The 26,330-nt window shown below is 46.7% G+C and overlaps 1 protein-coding gene across 4 annotated transcripts in view; it reads right to left on the bottom strand.

The window, feature by feature from the left end:
* The window catches only part of LOC138514122 (protein NEDD1-like), a 1,166,279-nt gene that overhangs the window by 987,214 nt on the left and 152,735 nt on the right, over positions 1–26,330 (bottom strand). For all 4 annotated transcript variants that reach the window (XM_069629417.1, XM_069629420.1, XM_069629418.1 and 1 more), the window contains exons 4-5: positions 24,776–24,892; positions 24,497–24,637 (exon numbers count right to left, since the gene is read on the bottom strand). In XM_069629417.1, the coding sequence (XP_069485518.1) occupies positions 24,497–24,637; positions 24,776–24,892 (258 nt within the window). The remainder of the gene's footprint in view (positions 1–24,496; positions 24,638–24,775; positions 24,893–26,330) is intronic.

The following is a 26,330-nucleotide window of genomic DNA, read 5'->3' as shown; positions in this document are numbered from 1 at the left end:
CTTTAACCGGAAAACTCTGCAGCTGGTTTCTTCCCTGGCAGTGCAACAACCTTCATCTTTCCTCCACGTCAAGATCTTCTCTTCCTCTGGACGACGCCGTGACTTGCAACCGCTGCCAGGAACAACTGCCCCCGCTGGAGGATCCTTTCCACATAAGGTACAGTGTTCCGCCTGGCTTCCCTTGAAACCGACTGTACAGGGTAGATTTAGCCCCCGGCTTTCGAACCTGGCTTAGCCTGGGACACCCCGGCTAAACTTTTCTGAGCCTAACTAAAACCTTTCTGAACTCCCTGCAAGACTTTTTAAGCCTGTTGTCATTGTGTGATCTTGGGTGCATTTGTGCCCTGCTCTCTCCAAGTGTGGGCCCGGCCTATTGACTTTGGCTCACCAGTAACTTTTGACTTTCCTGCCTTGCTTAAGAGTTCCTAAGTATTAGTGTGGTGTATTTTCCTACATTCTGCCTTTTTCCCTCCCTTTTTCCGTTAACTTATTAGAGTGCCATCATAGTTAAGCGCTCACCTCTGTCTGGAAATAAGTGGTGTTAACTAAGACTTGTTTGATGAGGCATAAGGGATGTATATATAATAATAGTAACTGTGTTTAGAGTGATTTACAATAATAGTGCTGGAGTGTTTCAATAAGTGTGTTTTTAAATAAATAATGATATACCTTGATAGCAAAGCTCTGGTCAGTGTTTGCTTGTGCTATACTGTCTGAGTGCCTATTGTGTATACTTTGCATACTGCCTAACTCTTCTTGAGGGAAGTCTGACTGCTCAGCCACAGCTACCAGGTAAATCTGGGTGGTACAGACTGCTATCAAGTGGGTTTACTGCCAACACCTGTAGTCCTAAATCTTTTGCAGTGTTCCCAAAGGGAACTGCACAGGTTTCTGCCCAACACCCCTTGTTTTCTTTTGGCAATGAGTCTTGGCGCAGGCAATGCTGATCCCAAGTTTCCCCCAATGGACATCTCATGCCAGGGAAATTGCACCACATTCGTCTTTTCCATTTAGTTCCATGTGGTTGGTACTCAAATGTACTTTTCATACGCTTATCAGAATATGCGAACATCTCGGGCCCCCCTTCACCATAAGGCTCACTCACCGGCTCTGCGTGCTGGGGTTGAGAGATGCTCGCAATGGGCTGGCTCCCCTTCAGTGGCAAAGTCCCGCTGGGTCTCTGCATCAGCTCCTTCAGCCTTCACTGCCAAGACCAGCGCTGCCTTTCAGGGCCGCCTCTCCACACATGGCTCTGCTGCACACCCTCTGCTTCCTCTTGACAAGAGCTCCTCTCCCAACACCCCAAACGCTGCCAATTGACTTCTAGCATGCCTACTTCCCCACAGTCCTTCGTGGGATTTCTTCAGCCACCAGCCACGCTTCCCACTCTGCAAACTGCCTTCTCTCTCCATCCACATTGGCATTCTCGTTGCTGTCCTTATCCCGGTCTCATCAGCTGCAGGTGATTTGGGCATTTAAAAGTCCTGTGCAGCTGATTAGCTTTGTGACAACTAGACTGCACATTGTTCTCAAGGTCACATTTCCTCTACATTAACTCCTTTTTCCTTCTCCTCATGATATATGATATAATATATGATGATATGATATGGCATTTATAACGCGCCTCTACACAAGTGTTTCAAGGCGCGACGAGGCAAGGGAGGGGGAACAGGGGAAGACGGACAACAATCCTACTAGGGCAGTAGTTGAGGATTTCTGGGACTTTGAGTCCAAAGAGTTTTTAATGGATTTTACATCACGTTTGAACAACTGCACCAACATTACAATTACCATAACCATGAGATGTTTCACATGTTTTACTTTCACCATATCTACATGAAGACTAAATGGGTTTTGTTTCGACAGAGTATTTATCATGCTCTTAGAATCAGATGGTTTTGAATAATGGCAGCAAGCCATCAAACACTCTAGAATTAATTGATCTTCTTCACAATGAAGAGAAGTATATTGCTTCTCTCTTTGTGGATTCACCACTCTCCCCTTAAAAACAGCCATCTACTCCCATGTGGATCCACCCTCTGAATACCACCCACATGGTCAGGATCAGGTAGTGGCTGCTTTCTCCTGGACACATGGGATGAGACTTTAGGTTGAAGGGATCAGTGATGACAGTTATCCGTGAAAGGTGTCGCAGTACTGAGGGCTTTTGTTTAGAAAGTAATTGTGACCTTGTGTAAAACGGCATCTGCTCTGCAGGTGAGGAAGGTACAATATATGAAAAGTATACGTAAATTGTCTTTTGATCCTGTTAGATTTCTTAATCTGCCTAGTTTAGGGGGTTAGAATTCCTATTATTCCAATTAACTGAATTATACTACAATCCATCTTCCCATTGACAATTTCTACTAAACAGTGGAAGTCACTTAAACTAAGCAGTGGCGATCAAAGAAAGCAGCCCAGAGTTTTTCTCCCACACGAAGGCCATCGTTACAGGGGAAGCAGATGTTTTGCTTTGATTGCCAACAATCATTGCCTTCACCACCAGTAGTAATTAGAGTGGCATTGTTCGATTACAGGAACCTTGCTTAGGAAGGCTGGTACTATTTCAGTAAACATGTATGCCACCTTTTTTCTTTACCATTTCCAATCTCAGTTTGAGAAAGGATATAGATTATGTACAGTAGTGAATCATATGAAAGGCACACACCTGGACTTCTTTACTAAAGGCAAAAAAAAACTTGAGGGAACCGTCAACAATATTTTCCATAATCATGAAGTTAGGCAGAATTAACAGACGGCGGTATTAGTCCCTTGGAATACAGTCAGTTGTAAATCATTCCAAACCCTGTAATGTGGTGGGTGGTGCGGCGAACCAGGAGGAGGAGGTGGAGGACCACCGAATTACACTTTATTAGGATCTTTGTTTAAAAATATAAGAGAACTCCTAACTTGCCCTATTTCTACGAGGGAAGTTCCCTACCTAAAACTAATGGTGCTCGTCAAAGAAAAGAGTCCTTGGTCCAAAATCCTTTGCAACTACTGTGGCCCTACCACTTAAGAAAAAACTGAACTAAAAAGAGAGGCCTAAGAAATGACTTCTTTCTTTGGTTTCTGCCTAGCCCAATCACTTGGGTACTCTGTTGATAGTGTGAGATACCTGAGGGTATTCTCCCAGGTAAACCTCGGGAAACCCTTATTCAGGTGGCCAGGGGAGGGCTGTCGCTCTCAGATCCCAACCCTGTCGGTGGACGAGCAAAGGAGGATCACCTGGGTGAGGGAACTCTTATGCTTAGCGGAATGCCCCAGGTGAGACGCGGTACTATGCCGCAGAAAGAGAGGCGAATAGTATATCGGAACACCTTACAGGATATAACACATCTGCCACACCTCCTCCCATTAAATCTTTTCCACCTAGCTACGATGACCCCTCTGTACAGAAACAATCCCCTAAAATTTCAAACCCGCTTGCACTCTAAAGTGATCCATCCTAGAAGCCCTGCTATCCTACATCCCAACCAAACAACCTCGGACATTCATTTCCACGTTCCTCTGGTTATTTGGTCCTGAACACACAGTTTATCCGGACCAAACACTACGGTTCCCACAATCCCCTCCATTCATTTCACAATCCCAGCTATTTCTGTTTGCCAGGCAAACCCTACCAATCCCGTCCCTCTGATTATTATTTTCAGAACACCGCATCCACTATGACAGAAAACTACCAGTCCCACAATCCCCTCTGTTCCGTCTTTCATCCCAGTCATTCACGTCCATTTAACAAACCATCCAAAACCAACCCTTCCGAAATCACCCAAAACCCAAATACGGAGGATACGAATCCATATAAAACCTATTCCCCAACTTCTTTCATAGGACATTCCAAACCACTGCTCACCCTTTTCCAACACAAACACTTTTGCACAACACAAAGGACAACGGACTAACACCAGAGCTGTTTACCCGACATGTCCCAAATCACAGGGTCAGGCAAAATCAGTCAATTAACATGAACCACACACACCCGACGGCCCTTTCCTTTCCCCACAGGGATAAAAGGTGGAGTAAAAGAGCACAGTAAGTAAGGGCAAGTCGAGCACGACGAGACGGCTATGGAGGTGCAGCAGTTCAAACGGTATTACCCAAATTGTTCGAAAGTCGAGGGTCCGAATTGACCTTTGCACAATTGATATATATATATATATATATATATATATATAATAGTGGGATGCGGGGGGTTTCCAACCGCATATATGTAACAATTGACCTGCACAATTCAGTCAATTGTGCAAAGGTCAATTGTAATTCGAACAATTGTAGTTCGAACAATTCGTATACAACCGTTCAAACATAGGGGAAAGATGGCAGGAATCAAGAGGGTGGCGTGGAGAGAAGTGACCTTGCCCTTTTCATCACAGGCACGTGGAACCTTCGTGGAAGAGAGACTAAGACTGAATAGCACAAGTGTGTTGCAGCAGATGTCACCGGTACACGGGGCAAGCTTATGCTGATAAGCAGGACCGAGGGAAGCTCCCACGCCGTGGGACCACCCTGGACTCCAGGAAAGCCAAAAGCCAAGCGGTTCATCACAGCCAGCGAGTCAAGGGGAGAATCAATAAGATCCAGGCTGTGTTGAATGAGAAGCGCAAAGTGGCAAGTTTTAACCAAGTTAATAAACTGTGAAAGGAACTGTAACAAGTATTGAAGGGGAGGCCAGCTGCAGAGGGAAACCGGCACCACATATGTGCTAACTCAAGAGACTCTGGTTGATCCCAATTTGAGTAAAACTACAGAAACCAGAAGGCCGTAGGAGGGCCGCAAGGAGAGGTCAAAGTGGCATACTGTAGGTCTAGTAAAATCCTCGTACAATCGAAAGACTTTGATCTACAAGCACAAGAAAGGAAGGGAAGTGAATCCTGCATGGTGAAAGTAAAAGGGAAGTGAATCCTGTGAATATTGAGAGAAAATGTGAATGTGAAACCGGCAACAGTGAACCCAGAATAGGGGTGCTAACGTGAAAGGAGCAAAGTATAAAAGCCCAGAGAAACTGGGTGTTTACAAGGGCAACGTGGCAAAGGGATGTCCACCGTAACTTTAGAAGGACATGGAGAAGTCAATGGGAGTGTATCCTGTTAAAGAGGAGACAGAAGTACACTGTCGAGCTGGTTATTTGGAATCCGAGCCCGACTGAGGCAGAAACAAAGAGACACCGTAAAACAGGAGAAGTACAATGTCCCTCTTATCATGGAGGGTCCGAGCCCAGCAGAGGGAGATCCAGGGGTGGAAAGCTGACACCCAGAAAATATGTGAAGCAAAACTTTTAATGTTTGTTGTTAAACCTATCAGGCCATCGGATCAGGAACCCACAGCCCAAAGACCTGCATATTGATAGGAACGGTTTAAAGGATCAGCGTCAAGAAGAGTGGTGAAGTCACTGCCCAAGGTGAACTGTGAAAGAGAACTTTGTGTTTGTTTTGTTAGTGAATACATCAGGCCCTCGAAGGCAAGAGACTTTCAAGAGGAACAAGACTCCACCATTGACAGTCCTGATTGCTGCCATTGGAACTGTTAACTCGTGCTGGGAAAGCTAAAGTGTATGCTGTGCTCCAAGCTCCCATTTTACCCTGTGCACGAAAACGTGTGTAATGGAGTCCCAGGCTACTGCATTCTGACATTTTATTTACAAAAACACTTTCTCCTTTTCCTGAAAACTATCCCACAACCTTTTTGTATTAGTTGTGAGGTTTGGCAATAGGTTTTCTTAGTATAGGCCCTTTTATTTGACACCAATAGGACTGCCTTATTTTTCATTTGATGGTTGACGCCTGCTCCCATCTTAGATTTAGGTTTAGATTAGGCGTTTTGCCAACCTACATACAGCATTCATTGTTGAATAAACACCCTTGATCTGTGATCACTTGTGTCGGACTTACTTGTTGCCACCATGAGTTTCTCACAATCGTTCCAAGTTTGTTGGTATCAAACAAAAACAAGTACACAGCTGTCTCGTAGACTGTTAGTCCAAATAAAAAGTTCATGTGTTTTTCTCAAGACCTCTCCCGGGTCCTTTTTCCACAGTTCTCTTTATTCCAGTTTGTATGCACCTGGGACTTCCTAAAGTCCTATGTCATTCTCATAGACTTGGGTTCTCTCAATTTACATAATTTACACAGGGCGCTTGCCCACTCTGGATTTCTCAGGCTCCTGCAACCTCTTTGGTTTTCCTAACCTTGACATACGATGTTCGTATATTTTTCAATTTGGTTCATATAGGGTGCTTGGCCACTTTGGTTTCTCAGGCTCCCGTAACTTTCCTGACTCTCTCAGCCTGGATGTGAAGTATTCGTACCTCTTTTGTTCCGAGGCACATGGGATGATTGCCCGTTTGGGTTTCGCAGGTTCCCATAATCTCATCGGCTCTCCTAGCCTGGATTTGCAGTATTTTTACCTCTTTCATTCTGAGGCACATGGGACACCTCCCTGCTGCGGTTTCTCAGGTCCATGTAACCTCGTCGGCTCTCCCAGCATGGATTTGCAGTATTCATACCTCTTAACGGTAATCTCTCTGTGGAAGTGTTTGTTGCCAATTGTCACTGCAACTAACATTTGGGCGTAGAGCTCAGGGATTTGGGCTCTCCCCAGAGAGCTGGTCTCGGGGTCGATTATTGGGCTCCGATCCCACCATGGCCCATCAGTGGTTGCCTCTCTGTTGCCGCCTCCTTCCCGACCTGGACTTCATGGTCAGAGAAAATAGTAGGCGTCCAGCTAGCGTTAGCCTCGCTCTCCATGCTCCAGCGGGCTCCGTGACCCAGAATGACTGTGCCCCTTCAGGGCGTCTCCTCCAGAGGGCTTGCCTCCGTGTAGGGGACACACCCCCCTACGTAGAGGTTTCCTTCTCCCTATCCATAGTTCATCTCCTCCTTAAGTAGGTCATCATGAACAACAAAGGTGTGTCCTCCTTCCAGGTCTTTGGCGCTCAGATGTAATCCAGCATTGCCAGAAGCCAACACGATGGAAGGGTTGACAGTTTGGATAGGTCAAAGCAGGAATAAAAGTAGGTTGTACAAGTCCAATGTAGATGGACAGTGTATTCTGGTCTAGGAGGCCCTCATCGGACAGGGAGTCCTTGTCCCCGAGTGGGGAGTCACTCCTAGCGAGTTCCCACTTGCCCAGACCCGTAGGGAGGGGTTTGCAAAGTGGGCTCGCCTCACAGGGGATGGCTCCGCTCTGGGGAGAAGGAACAAATTGAGCAGATTCCTCACAGTGGTAAAATGAGAAGTATTTGCAAATATTGCCTGCTTTACCGTTACCACCACACCTGTAATGAGGCCCTAACTGTTTTACAGTTACTCAAGCGAAGAAAGATGTAGCATCTCTCTGACAATGGAATATGTGTGCATTAAATTGAAGAAGGCAATTTTAAATTATCTGAATATGTGATATTTTAAAGGAAGCATACAAAATCAATTACACTGTGGTTAAAGTTTTAAAAATATGCGTGTTCAATGCTCGCTCAAAAAAAGTACAACTTGTTTTAAGTACAACAGCACATTTAAAACAAAAAGACCAGTGTTCATCTTTCAAAAGTGCAGTGTTTTATGTAAAGACAGCTGCAAGACTTAATATGTGAAATGAGCAGTGCACTTTAACATGGTTTTACATTTAAAAAAAAGGACGTTGATCAGTACAGCTAATCAGGAAGATAGGAGTGTTTTTAACAGGGAAACTAGATAACGCTTAAACATGGCACCATTTCATTACACCAATATTAATTATTTTTAAGATCTTGGAGCTCAAAATATTTATTAGGCTACACCATTTTGTTAAGAATATAAACTGAAAAGCAATTGGACTAAAAAGGGATAGGTAGCTCAAGGTAAATCGATTTCTTTAAAAAACAACTCCAAAAACTACATTTCATATGTTTGCTTAACATCTCCAACAGACGTTCGGACATGTCCCAGCAACCCATTGAAATATAGTTGTCCAAAGGCAGCAGTATTTCCATCTTCACAGTATAAAATCCCCAACATAAAGCGTCCAAGGATAGGACAGGGGAAGTGGGAGGAACAGAGGAGATGAGGGAAGAAGGAACACAACTGACATATAACTCATGTCTTGTCCCCCATAAAACCGCCCTCAGAGCATCCAACCATAGTACCGCCATCAAATCCCCTACTCAATGTACCTGACCTGCAGTCACACAATGTCCTCACGGCAAACAACTATCTCCAAATGTGCTCAACTCCAGCGGTCTAGGTAATCCCAACCTCCTCATCGTCTTAGCTCCAACCCCATTAACTTCATAGTCCCTGTTGATTTGTGTTGCCAGTGGTGTAACACAAAATGAGGGACCCCAACCTCCTCAAACACAGATCACGCTACAGCTCCCTGGCCAGCCTGGTTCACTACAAATGCACATTGTGCCACATGCTGCAAATGGTGAAAGATGCAATTACATTTTTAAATAAAAGCTTAAATCTTTCACCTTCAATAGACACAAGGGGGTGGTGCCTGGCTCCTGGAGTCCAAATATACCAGCCACCACTGTGCGCAGCCTGAAAATTTTTTATGGGCATGCCAGTAGTGGCTGCCTCTTTTGGTGGTGGGGTGAAGGCAGCTCCTGTCGGGGAACTGGCACTGTAAATGATTCAAGGTCAGTGGCTAAATGTGAATATTTTCTAGTGGAGGATCATTGGCATCTCTCAGGCATTCGCGTGAGTGACAGTAGCAAGGGGGCCCTACGCAATGAATGAGTACTCGGGTGGAGTTTCCCCCCCCACACAGACATTTCTGTTATTTAGAGCACCATTTATGAGATAAATTGGGTAAAAGCTAGGGTAAGATGAAACAACCCAGTAGATGTCATATCATCAACAGTACACAAGAGCATTTTACAACAGGTTAATGTTCCTGTATATACAACATGTCATTATGGTCCCTGTAAATCACTTTCATGAAACAGTGTATAAACACATACACACACTAATCTGTGGGAGGAAACAATTCATAGGGAATTTTGCTGCTACACTCTGAATCCACTGTAGTTTTTTGGTGAGGTAGTAAGGCATGCCAAGGTAAATGCTGTTGGTATAGTCTAATCTTGACATGAGAAGTAAGATAATGGCACGAGTTCTGCGTTGAAATGTCAGAAAGAGTAAGATCCGTATGACTGAATGCAATGTAGGAGGAAGATACATTTCTTTACTACTGTGTTAACTTGAGGTTCCAATATTAGCTCCTTGTCCACCCAAATTCCGAGATTGTTTACCTCTTTGGCGGGTTCGAGTCTGGTTCCCATTTCCATAGGCCAAGGTACTGGTGGTTGTATAGGAGGGGCTTTTTGGCGTGATCATTATTTCAGTTTTAGCTGGGTTAAGTTTAAAGGTTCTTGTTGCTCCTCCATGCGTTGATTTGTGAGAGGCAATTGACAGGGGTTTAGTCTATGTACTTGCAGGTGGAGATTTTGTAATTATTTGGGGATTATCTCATAGTTGTAACTCAACGACTCGTCTTACACGAGGGACTGCAGTGGTCTTGCCAGAAAAGACATCAGGCTGGTCCCTTTGGGTAGCCAGCTCGGGCATCCAAGTGGCAGTAAAGATGCAGGTGCTACCTGAGGAAGGGGGGGGATTCAGACACAATAAGGAAAAAACCCTATACAGTGGACAACAGCAGATTGGACCATGATGCAGGGCAAGCAATAATGCAATGACTGCGAAGAATCGTCATATGTAGCTATCTTACCTACCTGAGGATGGTGTCCGGACATTTCGTTGAAAAAAAAAAAAAAGGTCGACAGGACAAATGGTCGACACCATTTGGTTGAAAACCAAATGGTCGAATTTTTTTATTTTTATTTATATATGTATATTTTTTAGGTTTTTGTTTAGGGAAAAAAAAGGTTTTTTTTTTTAAGAAAAAAGGGGTTGGGGGGACCCCCTCCCCCAAAAAAAAAAGTGAAAATACAAAAAACAAAAAATTCGACCATTTGGTTTTCGACCAAATGGTGTCGACCATTTGCTTGTCGACCTTTTCTTTTCGACGAAATGTCTGGTACCCTGTGAAGGTGTGATGAGAATAGCAGAGGATGGTAAAACGACAACGAGGTGGGAACTTAAGGGGAAGGCATGAAGCAGAGAGACCAGAGGTCCAGTAGGAGCAAATTAAATTAGAGTAACATAGGATTATGGAGAAAAAGTAAACACCACTGCAAGGGGAAACAGTTGCAAAGCAGAGCCTTAACTGAGCAGAATGATTTTATGAATGCGCATTCCTCCGGTGTTCCTCCTCCGTGCCATCTTGGAATCGATTATGCTCACGGTTGCCATCTTGGTGGAGGCAAAATGCGAAGCGGCTCTGCCATCTGGGTTTGGGTCCGGTAGCAGTGGCGTCCGACAGTAACATGTATGCCTGTGCCTGTGTTGCTTGATGAGTTGCCATTTAGGTGTCATGTAAATGTTCAAAAGTAGAGGTGGGCTTTGTGGACCAACACATGCAAGTATGAACGAGGGTGAGCTGAAAGGGGCAGCAAGGTGATTTCCATTATTTTCTTGAGGAAGTATTCCATCCATTGTAGCCCACTGTTGCTTAACCTAATTTCTATTTTTTTTATGAGGATTGCATGGTTGACTGTGTCAAAAGCTGCTTAAAGATCTAGAAGTATCAGGGTGGAGGTGGTATGGCAGTCTGAATAGATTCTTAGGTGACCCTAGATGGAGAGTAAGGTTTATTCAGTCACTCTAGTAGGTCTGAAACCAAATGGTGCCTAGTCCAGTCGCTAGTTAGTTTCCATGGGTAGCCATACGTTTCCAGCAATTCGGGCGGTTAAGGGATTTTGATATTGGCCAGTAGTTAGTGGAGTTGTCTGTGCTTACTGTGGGATCTTTGAGAAGAGGTTTTATTTAGGCAAATGTGATGCTCCCAGGGGCAATTCCCGTTTCCAGGGAATAGTTTAAGAGCTTGCAGAAGTCTTGAGCAGGTTTTCCGCACTCACACTCTTAATAAATAGTATTTCTCGAGTGTGGATAAGGTTTTGTCTCACTGTTAGCAAGGTCCTCATTACAGGACCATCCGGGCATTGGCTAATACTGGGGTGAGCATTCCCCTCTGCTTATTCTCAAGACTCAAATACTCAGTTTGTAAGATACTCTTTTGTCACAGGTTTCACTCCAATCTGCATCGTATATTTTCTCTTTAACATCTTCTGGGTTGGTGATAAGCTGCTCAAAGTTAATACTTAATGTTTCAAGTACAGCAGTACATTTGTTTTTAAAATTAGTCAAACAATCTGGTTTAAAGTGCTTCATCTGTGCATCAATGAGTTGATATAAGACATTAGAAAGGTGCCATAATAACTTTCCTATAAAGAGAAACGACTTTCCACATCACTACACATTGCATAGAAACTAGTCCCAGTTCATATACTATAAACCCTTTGAGGACAATATTAGGCAAATTCAGGGCCTTGCGCCATGTTCTTCCCTCCAATTTTGCAAAATCAAACTCTTCAGTAAAAGAACTGATTTCAAGGCCATATAAAAGAGCTGGGAAAATATTATAATAGGTAATGAAAGGAATCACATGAAATAACAATATTTCAAAGCAACAATGCGCATTTGTTTTCCAAATTGGATTCCTCGCTCCATCAATTTATTACGCACTATAGCACAAGACACTTGCACCAGAATAAAACCCAACTACCTAATTGATTTCACCACTCAAAGGAGGCTTTCACCCAAAGACCAAGTATATTTAGGGGGTCTTGCTCTGGTTCCATTAAAACATAATACACTAGTTTTCATTGGGTTAGCTTCTAATTTATTCTGGCAAGTATTGTCATGAAAACTTCGCATTCTTTTCTGGCCGTCCATCCCAGGTGGAACTTGGGTCTTTTCTTTCTACGCTCACTCTTTCAACCTGTGGTGTTTCCCAGGGTTCTAACTTAGCCCCCTGGTTCTTCAAGGTCTACATGGCTGCGCTGGCATGTGTGATTGTCACTTTCATCTCTAACTTCCAGTGTTACGCTGATGACCTGCAACTCTCCTTCAGGCTACCCTGAGCAACCTCTTATACCTTTCTTATATCTGACTGTGTCTGCAATCCAGCCATGGTGTGCTGCAAACTACCTCTGCCTCAGTGCCAGTAAGACTGAGAACCTTCACATCAGGACTCATGCTCCCACGTTCCCGCTCTCTTTCTGGTCAGCCTCCATTGGCCCTGCACCTGCACCCAGCTGTGAGGCAAAAAACCTTGGGGTCATCTTCGACTGCACGCTCTCCTTATTCACTCACATTTCGGACATCTCTAAAAAGTCCAACTACCAGCTGCACCTCCTCAGTGATACTTTTCCTTTTCTCACCTTCCCCCAGCGACTCACTGTCTCCATAGCCCTGGTTCTCTCAAGGCTGGACTACTGCAATAGCTTCTTTCTCAACCTCCCTACCTCTGCTCTGCACCCTCTGCAACTCATCCAGAACATAAACGCAAGCCTTATCCTTGGCCTCAAGCCCACAGACCGCATCTCTCCAGCGCTGAAATTCCTCCACTGGCTCCCTGTGTCTGCAAGGATCAAGTTCAAGACCCTCTGCATTGTCCACAAGGCTTTCTGGGGCATGGGACCTACCTATCTGCAACAACGCCTACCTAATTACTGTCCTTCCCAAGCCCTCCGCTCATCTACCTCCAACCTTCTGCGAGTGAGCCGGTTCTCCAAGCAGAGATTTGGAGGGAGATCTTTATCCTCAGCAGCGGCCTCCCTATGGAATAGCTTCCCTGCTGCCTATACACAAAGCATGTGTTTCAAAGCACTCAAGGAGGGAGGGCACAAGGGGAAAAAGCAACAGTCATTCAGAGGCTTTGAATTTCTGAACGATACAAATCTGCACAGGCAGAGTAAGTGCATATAATACAATTAACAGTGTAGATGACAGCAAATAGGTCTGATGACGATTCTGCAGTTTTTCCAAGTGCATTGAGGCGCCACCATGCAAGAAGGGGACAAGGGAAGATGGATAGATGAATCTTCAAGGCATGGTACGTTCAGATCATGCAAGTGCAAGACCGTACAGGAGAGGGGAGGTGGGTGGGGGAGGACAAGTGCAGGGGGGAGGGGGAGTCCAAGTGCACCCAGTCAGTAAGAAGCTGAGGTAAGTGCTGAGAGATGGCACTCTCATGGGTCATTGACCAAGTGCAGTAACGATGAGGCAAGTGTAAGGCCCAGAGGCAAGTACGAGACGACTGGCGAGGGTGCCCAGGACCTGTGAGACTCTGAGGTACACCTGGCGGCCAGTCAGCAAACTATGCGGAAAAGGAGGGAGAGAGGGATAGAGCAGAGAAAGAGGTTAGCAGGGTAGAGGGATAGAGAAGGAAGAGGAGAAGAGGAATGTCTTAAGGAGTTTCCGGAACTTAAGGAGATCAGGCTCAAGACGAAGGGCAGCAGGGAGGCTATTCCATAGGGAGGCCGCTGCTGGGGATAAAGATCTTCCTCCAAATCTCTGCTTGGAGAACCGGCTCACTCGCAGAAGGTTGGAGGTAGATGAGCGGAGGGCTCAGGAAGGACAGTATTTAGGTAGGCATCATTGAAGATAGGTAGGTCCCATGCCCCAGAAAGCCTTGTGGACAATGCAGAGGGTCTTGAACTTGGTCCTTGCAGACACAGGGAGCCAGTGGAGGAATTTCAGCGCCAGAGAGATGCGGTCCGTGGGCTTGAGGCCAAGGCTAAGTCTTGCGTTTATGTTCTGGATGAGTTGCAGAGGGTGTAGAGCAGAGGCAGGGAGGTTGAGAAAGAGACTATTGCAGTAGTCCAGCCTTGAGAGAACCAGGGCTATAGAGACAGTGAGTCGATGGGGGAAGGTGCGAAAAGGAAAAGTATCACTGAGGAGGTGCAGCTGGTAGTTGGACTTTTTAGAGATGTGCGAAATATGAGTGAAGGATAGAGTGCAGTCAAAGATGACCCCAAGGTGTTTTGCCTCACAGGTGGGTGCAGGTGCAGGACCAAGGGAGGCTGACCAGAAAGAGAGTGGGAATGTGGGAGCAGGAGTCCTGATGTGAAAGTTCTCAGTCTTACTGGCACTGAGGCAGAGGTAGTTTGCAGCACACCATGGCTGAATTGCGGACAGACAGTCAGATATAAGAAAGGTATAAGAGGTTGCTCAGGGTAGCCTGAAGGAGAGTTGCATGTCATCAGCGTAACACTGGAAATTAGAGATGAAAGTGACAATCACACATGCCAGCGCAGCCATGTAGACCTTGAAGAACCAGGGGGCTAAGTTAGAACCCTGGGAAACACCACGGGTTGAAAGAGTGAGAGTAGAAAGAAAAGACCAAGTTCCACCTGGGATGGACGGCCGGAAATGAATGAGGTTACCCACGCCAGAGCCTGACCTGTGATACCCAGGGTGTCACGGAGACGTGCAATCAGGATGTTGTGCTTTACCATGTCAAAGGCAGAGAAGAGGTCAAGAGGAATGAGGACAGAGGGTTGTTAGTGTCGAGATTTAAGAGCAGTTCTTCACAGGTATTCAGACGAGCGTTTTCCGTTCCTCTGGATGCTCTCTAGCCAGACTGATGGTCGTGGAGGCAACCAGCAGATTCAGTGTGGAGGGTGAGCTGAGAGATAGCCAGATTCTCTAATAGTTTGTCCAGGAAGGGGTTGATAGAGATAGGGCGGTAGTTTGCTGGAATGGAGGGGTCCGCAGAGGGTGCACAATGGAGTGCTTAAGGGAAGATGGGAAAACTCTAGTGGCAAAAGAGAGATTGCAGTGATCAGCCAAGGCTGGAGAATGAGTCAATGTTGTACTTAATGGTTTTGGAGGGGCAGGGGTCCACCTGTTTGGATGAGGCCTTCATAGATCGGACTTGTCTGGCGACCTCATCAGGTGTAATGGGATTGAGAGAAGAGAGGAGAAGTGGTAGACTGGCAAAGGGAGGCTCCAGAAGTGTTGGTGTATGATGTGGTGTGGAAGTGAGAGAGAAAAGGATGTCTTGGGTTTTTTCAGTGAAGTGTGCAGCCAGGGCCGAGCAAAGGTCCTGGGTGGGTGTGACAGAGGAGGAGGAGGAGGGGGAATATTCAATGTTACCAGTAAGAAATCTGAGTATTACCTCCACGTCCCTCTTTCTCGTCCAGGTACTTACCTTTGAGTTGTACCAAAGCAGAAACAGGAAGGATGCCCATGCCCACCACAAAATACACAGACACCAACGGTAATGCGAAACCCACCCAACACCAATTTATTCAGGATACAGCAAAAAGCCAAAGGCATGCTGACCATGACTCCTATCACCACCTCAACCAGACACAGCCTCCAGACACCCACACCAAAGGACGTAGACTGGAGCCCCTCCATGTTGAGTTGGTAATGCAGAATGAATGTATTAGGTGTAGCTCATGTGGCAGCTCGGCAAATATCCAACAAAGGTAGCCCCCGCAGGCCTGCCCAGGAGGCGGTCACCCCTCTTGTGGACCGACCCTGGACCCAAGCTGCAGTAGAGAGGCCCACAGACTCCGAATCAAAGATTAGTCCACCGGCTAATCGTTGGAATGGAAGCCTGGCAACCACAGTCCCCTGCCCCCTGATCAGTGAGACAAAAGGACTCTCTCAGGGACAGATAATGTAAGACCGCCTGCTTGGCATCCAGACAATGCCAAGCCTCCCCCCTAGGAGAGGACGGAGCAAGATAGAAAGCTGAGATAACCACTTCCTGAGACCGATGGAACCAAGAGGCGACCTTGGGCACAAACGAGAGGTCACAGCCCTGCCCCAAATCCTCCTCCTCGACCACTAGAAACAGTGGCCTACGCAAGAGGTCTCCGATTTCCCCCAAATGCTGAGCCAAAGTAATGGCAATCAGGAAGGTAGTCTTCAGCAACAACTATTTCATCTCCACCTCCCTCCTGGGGCTAAAATGGAGGCTTCTGCAATATGGACATGACCAAAGGAAGGTCCCACGGGGAACCCCAACTGGGCCCAAAGGATAAGTACCTGCTACTCCTTTCAAGAGTGTTGAGACCAGAGCCTCGCCCCCTACCGGAAAGGACCAGGAAACCTGGAAAGCCCGAATGGCACACCACTGAGAACAGAAAGTAGAGACCACCAACCCCTTCTCTGCCCCTTCATGAATAAATTGCAAAATGTCTGGGATGCCACACAGTGCCAGGACACACTTCAGGTGACGCCAAGCCAGAAAATTAGCCCAATGACGGTCAGAACTTAAGAGTAGAGGACTGACGCACCCTCTGAACCATCCCAGCCACTGCAGCTGAAAGGCCTAATGCCAGGCGATCCCTCCTCATTTTCCAGAACCCACAACGGATGAGAGAGGAGAAGGGGGACATTGACCACCCACAATGCAGACGGCCACCTGAGCAACAGCCAAGGAGAAGCTAACTGCATCTCCAGAAGGCCCGGGAACCACTCCCTCTGAGGCCAGTAAGGGACCACCAGGATAAACACACGTGGAGATGATCGGATTGTGCTGATGACCTGCAGAATCAGGGGATTATGAGGAAAGGCATAAAGAAGCTCTGAGGGGCCAAGTCAAGGGAAGAGCATCCACCCCCCCACATACCCCTGGGGGCAGAGGCCTCAAGCAAAACCAGGAAAGTTGAGAGTTGCAGGGGGAGGCAAAGAGGTCCATCCAGGGATGCCGAACCACTGACACACATCCTGAAAAACCTTGGGACAAAGAGACATCTCCGCTGAGACTGGAAACACCCTGCTGAGCCGGTCCACAGTCACATTGTCCACCCCCCGGATATGGACCACTCTCAAGGAGACCAGGTGTGCCGTGCTCCAGGTCCAAATGGACAAAGCCAGATCCTCCAGGGAGCGGGATCCCATACTCCCCTGATGGTTGATGGAAGCAAGAGCCAAGGTGTTGTCTTTCCGAACCATAACATCATTCCACTAGATCGAAGACCTGAAGACCACCTAAGCCCTAGAACACCTGATAACTCCTTCCAGTTGGAGGAGGGCAGCTTGAAAAGAAAAGAGTTCCAGTGAGCACGGAACGTACTCAAAGGTAAGTACTGGGAAGAGGAATGGGGACATGGAGGTAATGACTTATTCATTCAAATGGATGTTAAATTTATTTTAATACATATTACATTCACTTCAATGTGTGCAATATTCATTTCAATGGGTTTCATATTCATTCCATTGCATGTCCTATTCACTTCAACATGCGTCATATTCATTTCAATGATTGTCATATTTATTTCAATGCATGTCCTATTCATTTTAACGCATGTTGTATTCATTTCAATGCATGGTATATTCATTCAAATGCATGTTATATTCACTTCAACGTGTGTCATTCATTTCAATGGGCGTCATATTCATTCCATTGCATGTTCTATTCACTTCAAAGTGTGTCATATTAATTTCAATAGATGTCATAATTATCTCAATGCATGTCCTATTCATTTCAATGTGTGTCTTATTCATGCCAATACATGTTATATTCACTTCAATGTGTGTCATATTCATTTCAATGGGTGTCATATTTATTCCAATGAATGTTATATTCACTTCAACCTGTTTCATATTCATTTCAATGGGTGTTACGTTTATTTCAACGTGTGTCATATTTATTTCAACTTGTGTCATATTTATTTCAATGTGGGTCATATTCATTTCAATGGGTTTCATATTTATTTCACTGTGTGTCATATCTATTTCAACGTGTCATATCTATTTCAATAGGTGTCATATTCATTTCAATGTGTGTCCTATTCATTTCAATGCATGTCTTATTCATTGAATTTCAGTGTATGTCATATTCATTTCAATACATGTCATTCTCATTTCAATACATGTTATACTCATTTCGATACGTATTATAGTCATCTCAGGGTATGCCTTACTCATTTCACTGCATGTTGTATTCACTTAAAAATGTCACATTCACAAAGGTGTAATTTTGACTTGAACGAACTCCCATAATTATTGCAAAATCAATCTGCGGCTTCTTTGCCAGAGATACATTTTAATAAAATATACTACATGTTGTGAGGGAAAAGGGGGGAGCCCCTTTAAGAAGAAAGGGTGCATAATGGTGGGAGGGAAGCGGGAGGAGGGAGGAAGGGGAGGGGACAAAAGGGGGAAGGTAGTTAGTTGTGTAATGAGGGAGAATAAAGATGGTTGAATTATAGGAAGGCTCCTGTGTGATTATTCGGGGCATGCAGGGAGTCCTGAACAGGGCCAACAACTGGCGACGAGGCAGCCGTGTCCACCGTCTGTGTGACCAGCAGCGGAAGCAGGACGTGTGCCCAGCAGTGGAGGGAGACATGTCCTGCAGCGACGGGGAGCTCAAACCTATGGTGCTGTGAGGCGGGACGAACGCGCCCAGCAGTGAAGAAGGTGCAACCGCACAGTAGAGGACGGAGGGCTGTGTGCGCGCTAAGCAGGCATCCGGAGGACCGGAGGCAAGAAGGACAGCAGCCCATGTGCGTGAAGGACGTCACGGGTGTAACTCACCAAGAGGACCGAAGACGCTGAACCTGGCAACCCATGCCGGCAAAAAAAAATAAAAAAGGAGAGGGAAGTGCCCACCAGCCCGTGCCTTAGCACGAAAGAGTCCGGGAAAAGCCCAGCAGCCTGTGACACAGAAGAGTCTGGGAGGAGCCCAGCAGCCCGCGACGCAGGACGGTGGAGACCAGCAGGCAGAGGAAGATCGCTACAAGCAGTCCACGTGAAGAGCCCAGCAGCACACCACAACGCGCATGGAAGCCCTGCAGCTCAGATGGGGAAGCAACAAGCACACCGGAAAGAAGCCCTGCGCCCTTCCCCCACCGCCACAGGCCAAGAGCCCTGCACATGAACAACAGCCAAGTTACATCTGATGCTATTGCCACATTGAATTCACCCACGAGCGCCACATGACATTTTAGAAGCTCCATACCTGCAGAGCCACCGGCCCACAGGCTTGCAGGGCAAAACCCACACCTCCACGAACTCCGGTGTGAAACCCAACCAAATGGAAACAGTGAGCCACACCAGCCAGCCACCAGTCAGAGGCCTCCAAAGAGAGGAAAGAGGCCCTCACCCAGAGCCCTCCGAGCAGGCCCATAAGCACTGCGGCCCACCCCGGCAGGACCCACCTGAGCAGACGGCAATCCAGCCCACCAATCCATCACGGCAGTCACCCCTGAACGTGTCCCGCACACAGTGATAACAGGAGAGGACTGCAGAGGCACCCAAACACCTGAAGGACTAACCTCTGCCAGTACACGACCACAAAACTAGAAAGTCTACGGTAAATCTCTTTCCCACGTCCGGCCACCATGGTTGACCATGCCCAAGCTGCGGCCGATGCAGACACCAGAGCCCTAGCAGACGCAAGCTCCTCATACCATGCCGCATCACGACCAAGGACAAAGGAGGGAGGAATGGGTTGAAGAGTTTGAGGACTTTGTAGGTGCCATTGGAAGTCAAGACCCACCTAACAAGATAAACATATTTACCAACGTTGCCGGGAAGGAAATAAAGAGCACAATAAGAACCATACCAGCACAGGAAAGAAACACACCCACGTCTCCACGCAGCCATAAACAGCAAATTTGTAGTAACCCCCAATAGAGACTATGAGCGCTACGCCTTCAACCAATGCGCCTAACTGGCTCACGAATCTATCGGCAAATTTGTTATCCACTTGCAAAGGAAAATTCTAAAGTGTGACTTCGACAACTTAAAACTACGACGAAGTGATACGTCTAGAATAATTGAAGCGTGTATTTCATCCATGTTCAGGGAGCACCTCCTGAAGAAACAACTATCCCTACAAGAAATTCTTGACCTAGCACGGGTATACGAACAAGTTGATGTCTAGGCCGCAGCCATCGAAAACCCTGGGAAAAGAAACGATCACAGCCCTGACACCGGATGCAAGATACCCCGGGTAGACAAACTTTCAGAGGCCCACAGCAAAGGCCCCAAAGTGACAGACAATGCTACAGATGTGGGTTTGAGTACCCTCACAGAGGTCCTTGTCTAGCCAACGGCCAAAGATGTATGTGTTGTGGCCAAGAAAACAACTTCCAGGCCATGTGCAGGGAAACACTTCGACACAGGTACATACCGAACACCGCCAGCGCCAGGCCCTGGACATCACCCAGAATACACAAGAGACATACGAGCGACGACCATTCGAAAGAGGGATGACCTACCCGATGGCGCCCCCCCCACTCGCCCGGAAGCGGTCAGAGTCCTGGAGAGCCTCCACATTGAACCCGGCAGAAAGCAACACGAGCCGTATGACTATCAGCCCCACTTTGAATCACAGGCCAACCCCTGAGATGCCACCTACAGCAGAGGACACACGGCTAACATGGAGCAAGAAGGGGGTGCACTCACCACCTTTACACCGGACTATGACCTGTATGAAAATCCACCACCAAGGGCCCTAACGGCAGCCGACCAAGACTCATTCTACCTACAAGATGGCTATGATAGAGAGTACGTGAGACTCCTTAGCACCTCCGTGGATGACTCGTTTGCCCCCAGAGTAACAGTGCAATGGGAGAAACCCAGAATCAGTTCATCGTGGATACGGGGGCTACGGTCAACCTGATGAACGAAGAATTATATAATGCCATCGCGGACAGCTACCCCTCTGTGCAAGCCTCGCACGCACATCTTCCAATGGGAAGCAGCCCAACCCCTAACGTCGAAAGGTCAGTTCCTCTGTGATCTGTCCCATAGAGGTCTTACAGTACCAACGGCAATCCATGTCATCCAGAGTCCGTCAATAGGGCGCTGCCTCCTCAGCTACTGAACAGCCCAAGCCCTCATCGACCTCCACTATGATCCAGGAGAGATAATACGAGGCTCCCCACCGAACAGACAAGAGATAAGATCAATGACTCACCAGCCCATCAACATTGAGAGCCTCAAGACCATCTTCCCCAAACTGTTTGAAGGGGTTGGCATGCTCAAAAATTCTGTCATCAAGCTACACATTGACCCGAAGATTCCGCTGGTACCTCAACACCGGCACAGAGTAGGTTTTCACCTTCAAGCACAAGTTACCAAAGAACTACAGTCAATCCTGCAGAATGACATTGAAAAGGTAGAAGGATCCACACCCTGTGTCCCCCCCCCCTCGTTGTTATCCCAAAAGACAACGGTCGGTTGCGCCTGTGTGCCGATATGCGCATACCTAACACAAGCCATACAGAGGGAGAGGCACCCAGGACCTAGCATCGAGGATATGCTCGTCAGACTAAACCAGGCAACACACTTCTCCAAACTAGACTTAAACCAGGGATACCATTAACTCGTCATAGACCCAGCCTCTAGACCCATCACCACCTTTGTCACGCATGACGGATTATTCCGGTACAAGCGCCTCAATTTTGGCATATCCTCTGCGGCCAAAATCTTCCAAGAGACCATCCGGAGGCTGATATCCGCAGAGGTCAATGCTCTAAATTAAAGCTACGACATTCTCATCTTTGGGAAAAGCCAAGAACAGCATGACAGAGCTCTCATGGCCGTATGCACAATTCTCCATGACGCGGGCCTCAACCTAAATGGCCCCAAGTGCGACATTAACAAAACCAGCCTACGTTTCTTCGGCCATCTCTTTTCAGACAAAGGCATCACAGCTGACAGACAAAATAAAAGCCATCACCAACCTGCATGCCCCCACGAACGTAGCGGAATTGCGATCCTTCCTAGGTATGGTGGATTACTGCGCCAGATACCTCCCCAACTACGCCACCATCACTGACCCCCTCAGAACTATACTTAAGAAGGACTCCGCATTTGACTGGAACAAACCATGCCAAGAAGCTTTCCATGGCATAAAGATGAGCCTGGCCAACCACTGGCAACTGCCATATTTTGACCAGAGTTGGGACACCATCATTACCGTCGATGTCAGCCCTGTTGGTCTCGGCGCCATCCTGGCCCAAACCAGCCCAGGAGATGAGAAACGTCACACCGTCATCGCATATGCCAACCGAGCACCTTCTCACACCGAGAAGGCCTACTCACAGGCAGAACGAGAGAGCATAGTGGCCGTGTGGGCCTGTGAAAAGTTCCACCATTTTGTAATAGGGCATGGCTTCACCCTCGTCACTGACCACCAAGCGCTACTCTTGTTATTCGGCAACCCCAGGACAAAAATGCCCCCCCGAATTGAGAGCTAGGGCATAAGACTCCAAGAATATGACCACACCATTATACACAAGCCGGGAGGGGATGCCAACCCTGCAGACTATTTGTCCCATCACCCCACAGCCAATCCAGACGACACCCTCGCCTACGGAGCCGAGGACTATATTGCATACTTGTCCACCAACGCTATGCCCCCCCCACCATCACGTCGGACAAATTTGCCGCCAGGAGCAGGGCTGATCCTACCATACAGGCGGCCATATGCCTCACCAGCGAAAAGAAGTGGAAGCACCTCCATTCAACTCTTTTTGCCAGGAGGGGGTGGGGGTAGGTTTGTCAAGAAAGACCTAGCCAGTCTCGCCAAAATACATTCAGAACTGGTGACAACAGAGCCAGGCATACTACTGCCAGACGACAGGCTAGTAGCCCCTAAAAACCTCAGGAAAGCGCTAGTGTCAATAGCCCACGATGGAAAGAGGGATCGAAAAGCACCAAGAAAATCCTGAGGAATCATGTATGGTTCCCATACATGGACGTCATTGTGGAAGATGTGCTGACCCACTGTGAGCCCTGCCAAGAAGCAGCCCAGAAAACAAGCCCAAACCCAATGCAACTAGTGCCCCTACCCGAACAACTGTGGCAGAGAATTGTAATAAACTTTTACGTACCCCTTCAGGAAGGAGGATACCTATTGGTGGCCATCGACGAATACTCTCGCTTCCAGTCCATCAAACAAATACCATCAAGATCATTCTACAATGTGGCACCCGTAGTAGATGAACTATTTAGTGAATGGGGAATACCTTCTACCGTAAAGACTGACAATGGGCCCCCATTCCAAGGGCACAAGTTCAAGAAGCTGGCTGACCACTTAGGTTTCCACTACCAAAAAGTCATCCCGCTGTGGCCCCAGGCCAACTGGACGGCAGAAAGATTCATGGCCACCATCAAACAGATGAAAAAAAAAGCCCTCTTGGACCAAATACCACACCCGCAAGCGATATGCCACATGCTCAGGAACTACAGAAACACGCCCCACAACACAACAGGCTGAACACCTGCAGAGCTCATGGTGAGATACAGGCCCCGGACCAGCCTCCCCCAATGGGAGGACTACACCCCAGAACAAGACGCGGAGATCCAGAGAACGCGATGCCGAGAAGAACGAACGAGCAAAGGAATGGGCCGATCGTAAGAGGAAAGCCAAAGACCAACAACTCGAAGTAGGGCACACCATCCTAGTGCGACAAAGACAGCAGACGAAAACGGACACCCGCTACAACCCGGAACCATACCTGATTACAGCCATGAAAAGGACCAATGGTGACCGCCACCAGAGAACAGGGTGACATAACACGGAATGCCTCCTCCTTTCGGAAATTCTACTTTGAAGAACTGGACCCACCAGAGGAGCCGGCAGCAGAGCTGGAGAGTGAAGCAGTTGACAGATCACTGACTGAAGTGACCGACGAGACACGCGAGTCCCCCGGAAGGCCCCAGAGAATGGTGCGGAAACCTGAGAGGCTAACAGAACAAATGTAGCCCAAAGACTTTCTCGCTAAGTGCGGGGGAGGTGTTGTGAGGGAAAAGGAGGGAGCCCCTTTAAAAAGAAAGGGTGTGTAACAGTGGGAGGGAGCGGGAGGAGGGAGGAAGGGGAAGGGACAAAGGGGGAAGGCATTTAGTTGTGTAATGAGGGAGAATAAATATGGTTGAATTATAGGAAGGCTCCTGTGGGATTATTCGGGGCATGCAGTGAGTCCTGAACAGGGCCAACACTACAAATATAGCTGTTCGAAACAATTCGGACTTCATAAAACAGAGTACAAGACCAAACGGTATTACCCAAATTGACCTTTTGCACAATTGACCTAATTATAATGGTCTTAATTGACCTTCTGCACAATTGACCTTTATATTATTTTAGTTATTGTATATATGTATTGGGTTGGTTTTGGATCATAAATAATATAAGGGGATTGGGGGGGGTTTCCCCCCACCTATATGTTCTAACTGACCTTCTAAATTAGGTCAATTCTCCCGAGGCCAATTGTGAAAAGGTCAATTAGTATACAACCCACCTTAAAACATAGCTTCCAGTTACTTTTCTGCACTTCATTTAACACATTTAACCTCCAAAAATGCAGTAGACGAAATGCTGACATTTAGATGGCAACATATCCTAGTGTTCAAAACCCAAAACTGGACGAACAACAAACACTGCACTGCATGAAATTTAACAATGACCACAATAGGCATACTATAATGGGGACTTTTCACAAATAAGTTACCAGTGACTCCTACAGAGAGGACTAAGTCAGGAGTAAGCCAAAGTTATTCTTGGTCATTTCCTTGTTAATTAGACCCCCACCATTTCTCTAAACGTTGACCTACGTGACAAAAGCAGAAATGTGCACTACCTGAAAGCTGCCATGGCCAAAGGGAGAGCTGGATAGATTGGTGGAGACGCTGTGTAGAATAATTTCACCACTCACAGAGCCAGAGGCAATGCAGCCGTCGTCGCCACTAAATCTGACACAAGTTACTTCATCTTTGTGAGCCTAGAAACAACAAACACATGGGGCTGCAATTACCAACATCTCAGCCGTCTAAACATTTTAAAATCTAAAGGCACACATCAGGCTTTGAGATACAGGTGAAACTAATTTTTAATGGGAACTATAAATGTAGCTCTTTACCTTAAGGGAACGATGAAGTCTTCTAGAGTTTAATTCCCAGATATTCACAGCTTTGTCAGGGCCTCCACTCACAAGAAATTTACAATTGGAATGCAAATGTAGACAGGTCTGGCGTTTCTATTCGGAAAGAAAAACAGTATTCATCATTTATTTACATTCAATACATTTTTTAATGCTGTCGTTGTAGAGGAAAATCACCTTAATTTGAAAGACATGTTTCTTCCCTCAATAACATCAGTATTTAAGTACATTATTTCACAGTTTGAGATGTACAGACCCACCATCTGTGTATGTTCTTCCCCATACCACTATAGGTTGCAGTGGCCTTGCTTCGAGTACACCATTCCATATTTTCCTTTCCATCTGATTTATTATTTTTTGCTTTACTCCCATGTAGTTTCAAATAAACACAAAAGAGTTAAACCTACCCACAGGGGGAAGTAAAACACCAACGGCCCAAAAGCAGTCTCCTGCTTGAGGACTTAATTTACAAATCCCTCATTAAATGGCCACTGCCATAACAGCATTTGTTAGCCACCGCCCAACGAAGTTGCAAAGGAAACTGCATGTACATATCCATAATTCTCATATTAAAATATGTTTGATGGAAGGTTTACCTCAACACGGTCATTTTTAAAGGCCATATGCATCCTAACCTTTAATCTACAAAACATCCACACGTGTTAAACACAGTAAAATGATACATACCTCAGGCAACTGTCACAAAGCTGATGTGGATCAACACACAGACACCAGTTCATGGGTTTTCTACATTCATGATGATCAGTAAACACCTTCAAATTTCCTGAACAAAATAAAATACTTGACCCACTTCCAGACCCTTTTCTTTCGCTTCTCTTCAAAAGAAAAGCTCGGTGATCTTTCAAAGGACTACATGGAACTAGTATTTTTCAGTCTGCTGGGTCAGGTCTCTGGAATCTGGTAAACTCCAGCACTTGTCCGGCGATCAATCTGCTAATTTAGGATTGCAGCTGTCTCGATGATTTCATCCCTCCTGCTTGGTACTTTGCATTTAAGGAGCAGGAGGAGCGTGTGCAGGGACAAGTGCTGGAGTAAGTGCAGTCGGCAGTCTGCCATTGCTATGGTGCCATTGGCTGTGGCTCTGCTGTGCGAGACAAGGTCAATTGACTTGTTCGCTGTTATTAGAGGCATCTTGTTCTAAAACATCTACGGCATCTTTCCCAAGCTGCTTGCAATAACATGGCATACAATCTTTGCAGCAAGCCTGATATGGGACCCCGGGCACGAAAATGTGTGAGTTTCCGTGGGGATGGTGAACCGCTTAAAGACCTTAGTTGTAATGTTGCTGGCACATCACATTGGTCCAAGGGGAAAATTACATATTACTATGGTGGCCCACCTAAAGCGGATTACCTAGACTCCGAGATGAAACTGACACTTTCACCTGTGGTGGACAATAATGATTAATTACTAAATTTCTGCTACAGCATAGAAAAAGAGGCCAATATAATTGGCAGGTGTAGTAGCTAACATCAGAGGAGCGCATCACAGATAGTACCTCGGCTACCGTATC

Source organism: Ambystoma mexicanum, chromosome 12 (genome assembly GCF_040938575.1).
Source record: "Ambystoma mexicanum isolate Mex_15411 chromosome 12, UKY_AmexF1_1, whole genome shotgun sequence".
In the NCBI taxonomy this organism is placed as follows: domain Eukaryota; kingdom Metazoa; phylum Chordata; class Amphibia; order Caudata; family Ambystomatidae; genus Ambystoma; species Ambystoma mexicanum.
The sequence above is the reverse complement of the archived record's forward strand: the minus strand, read 5'-3'. Positions and strand labels throughout refer to the sequence as shown.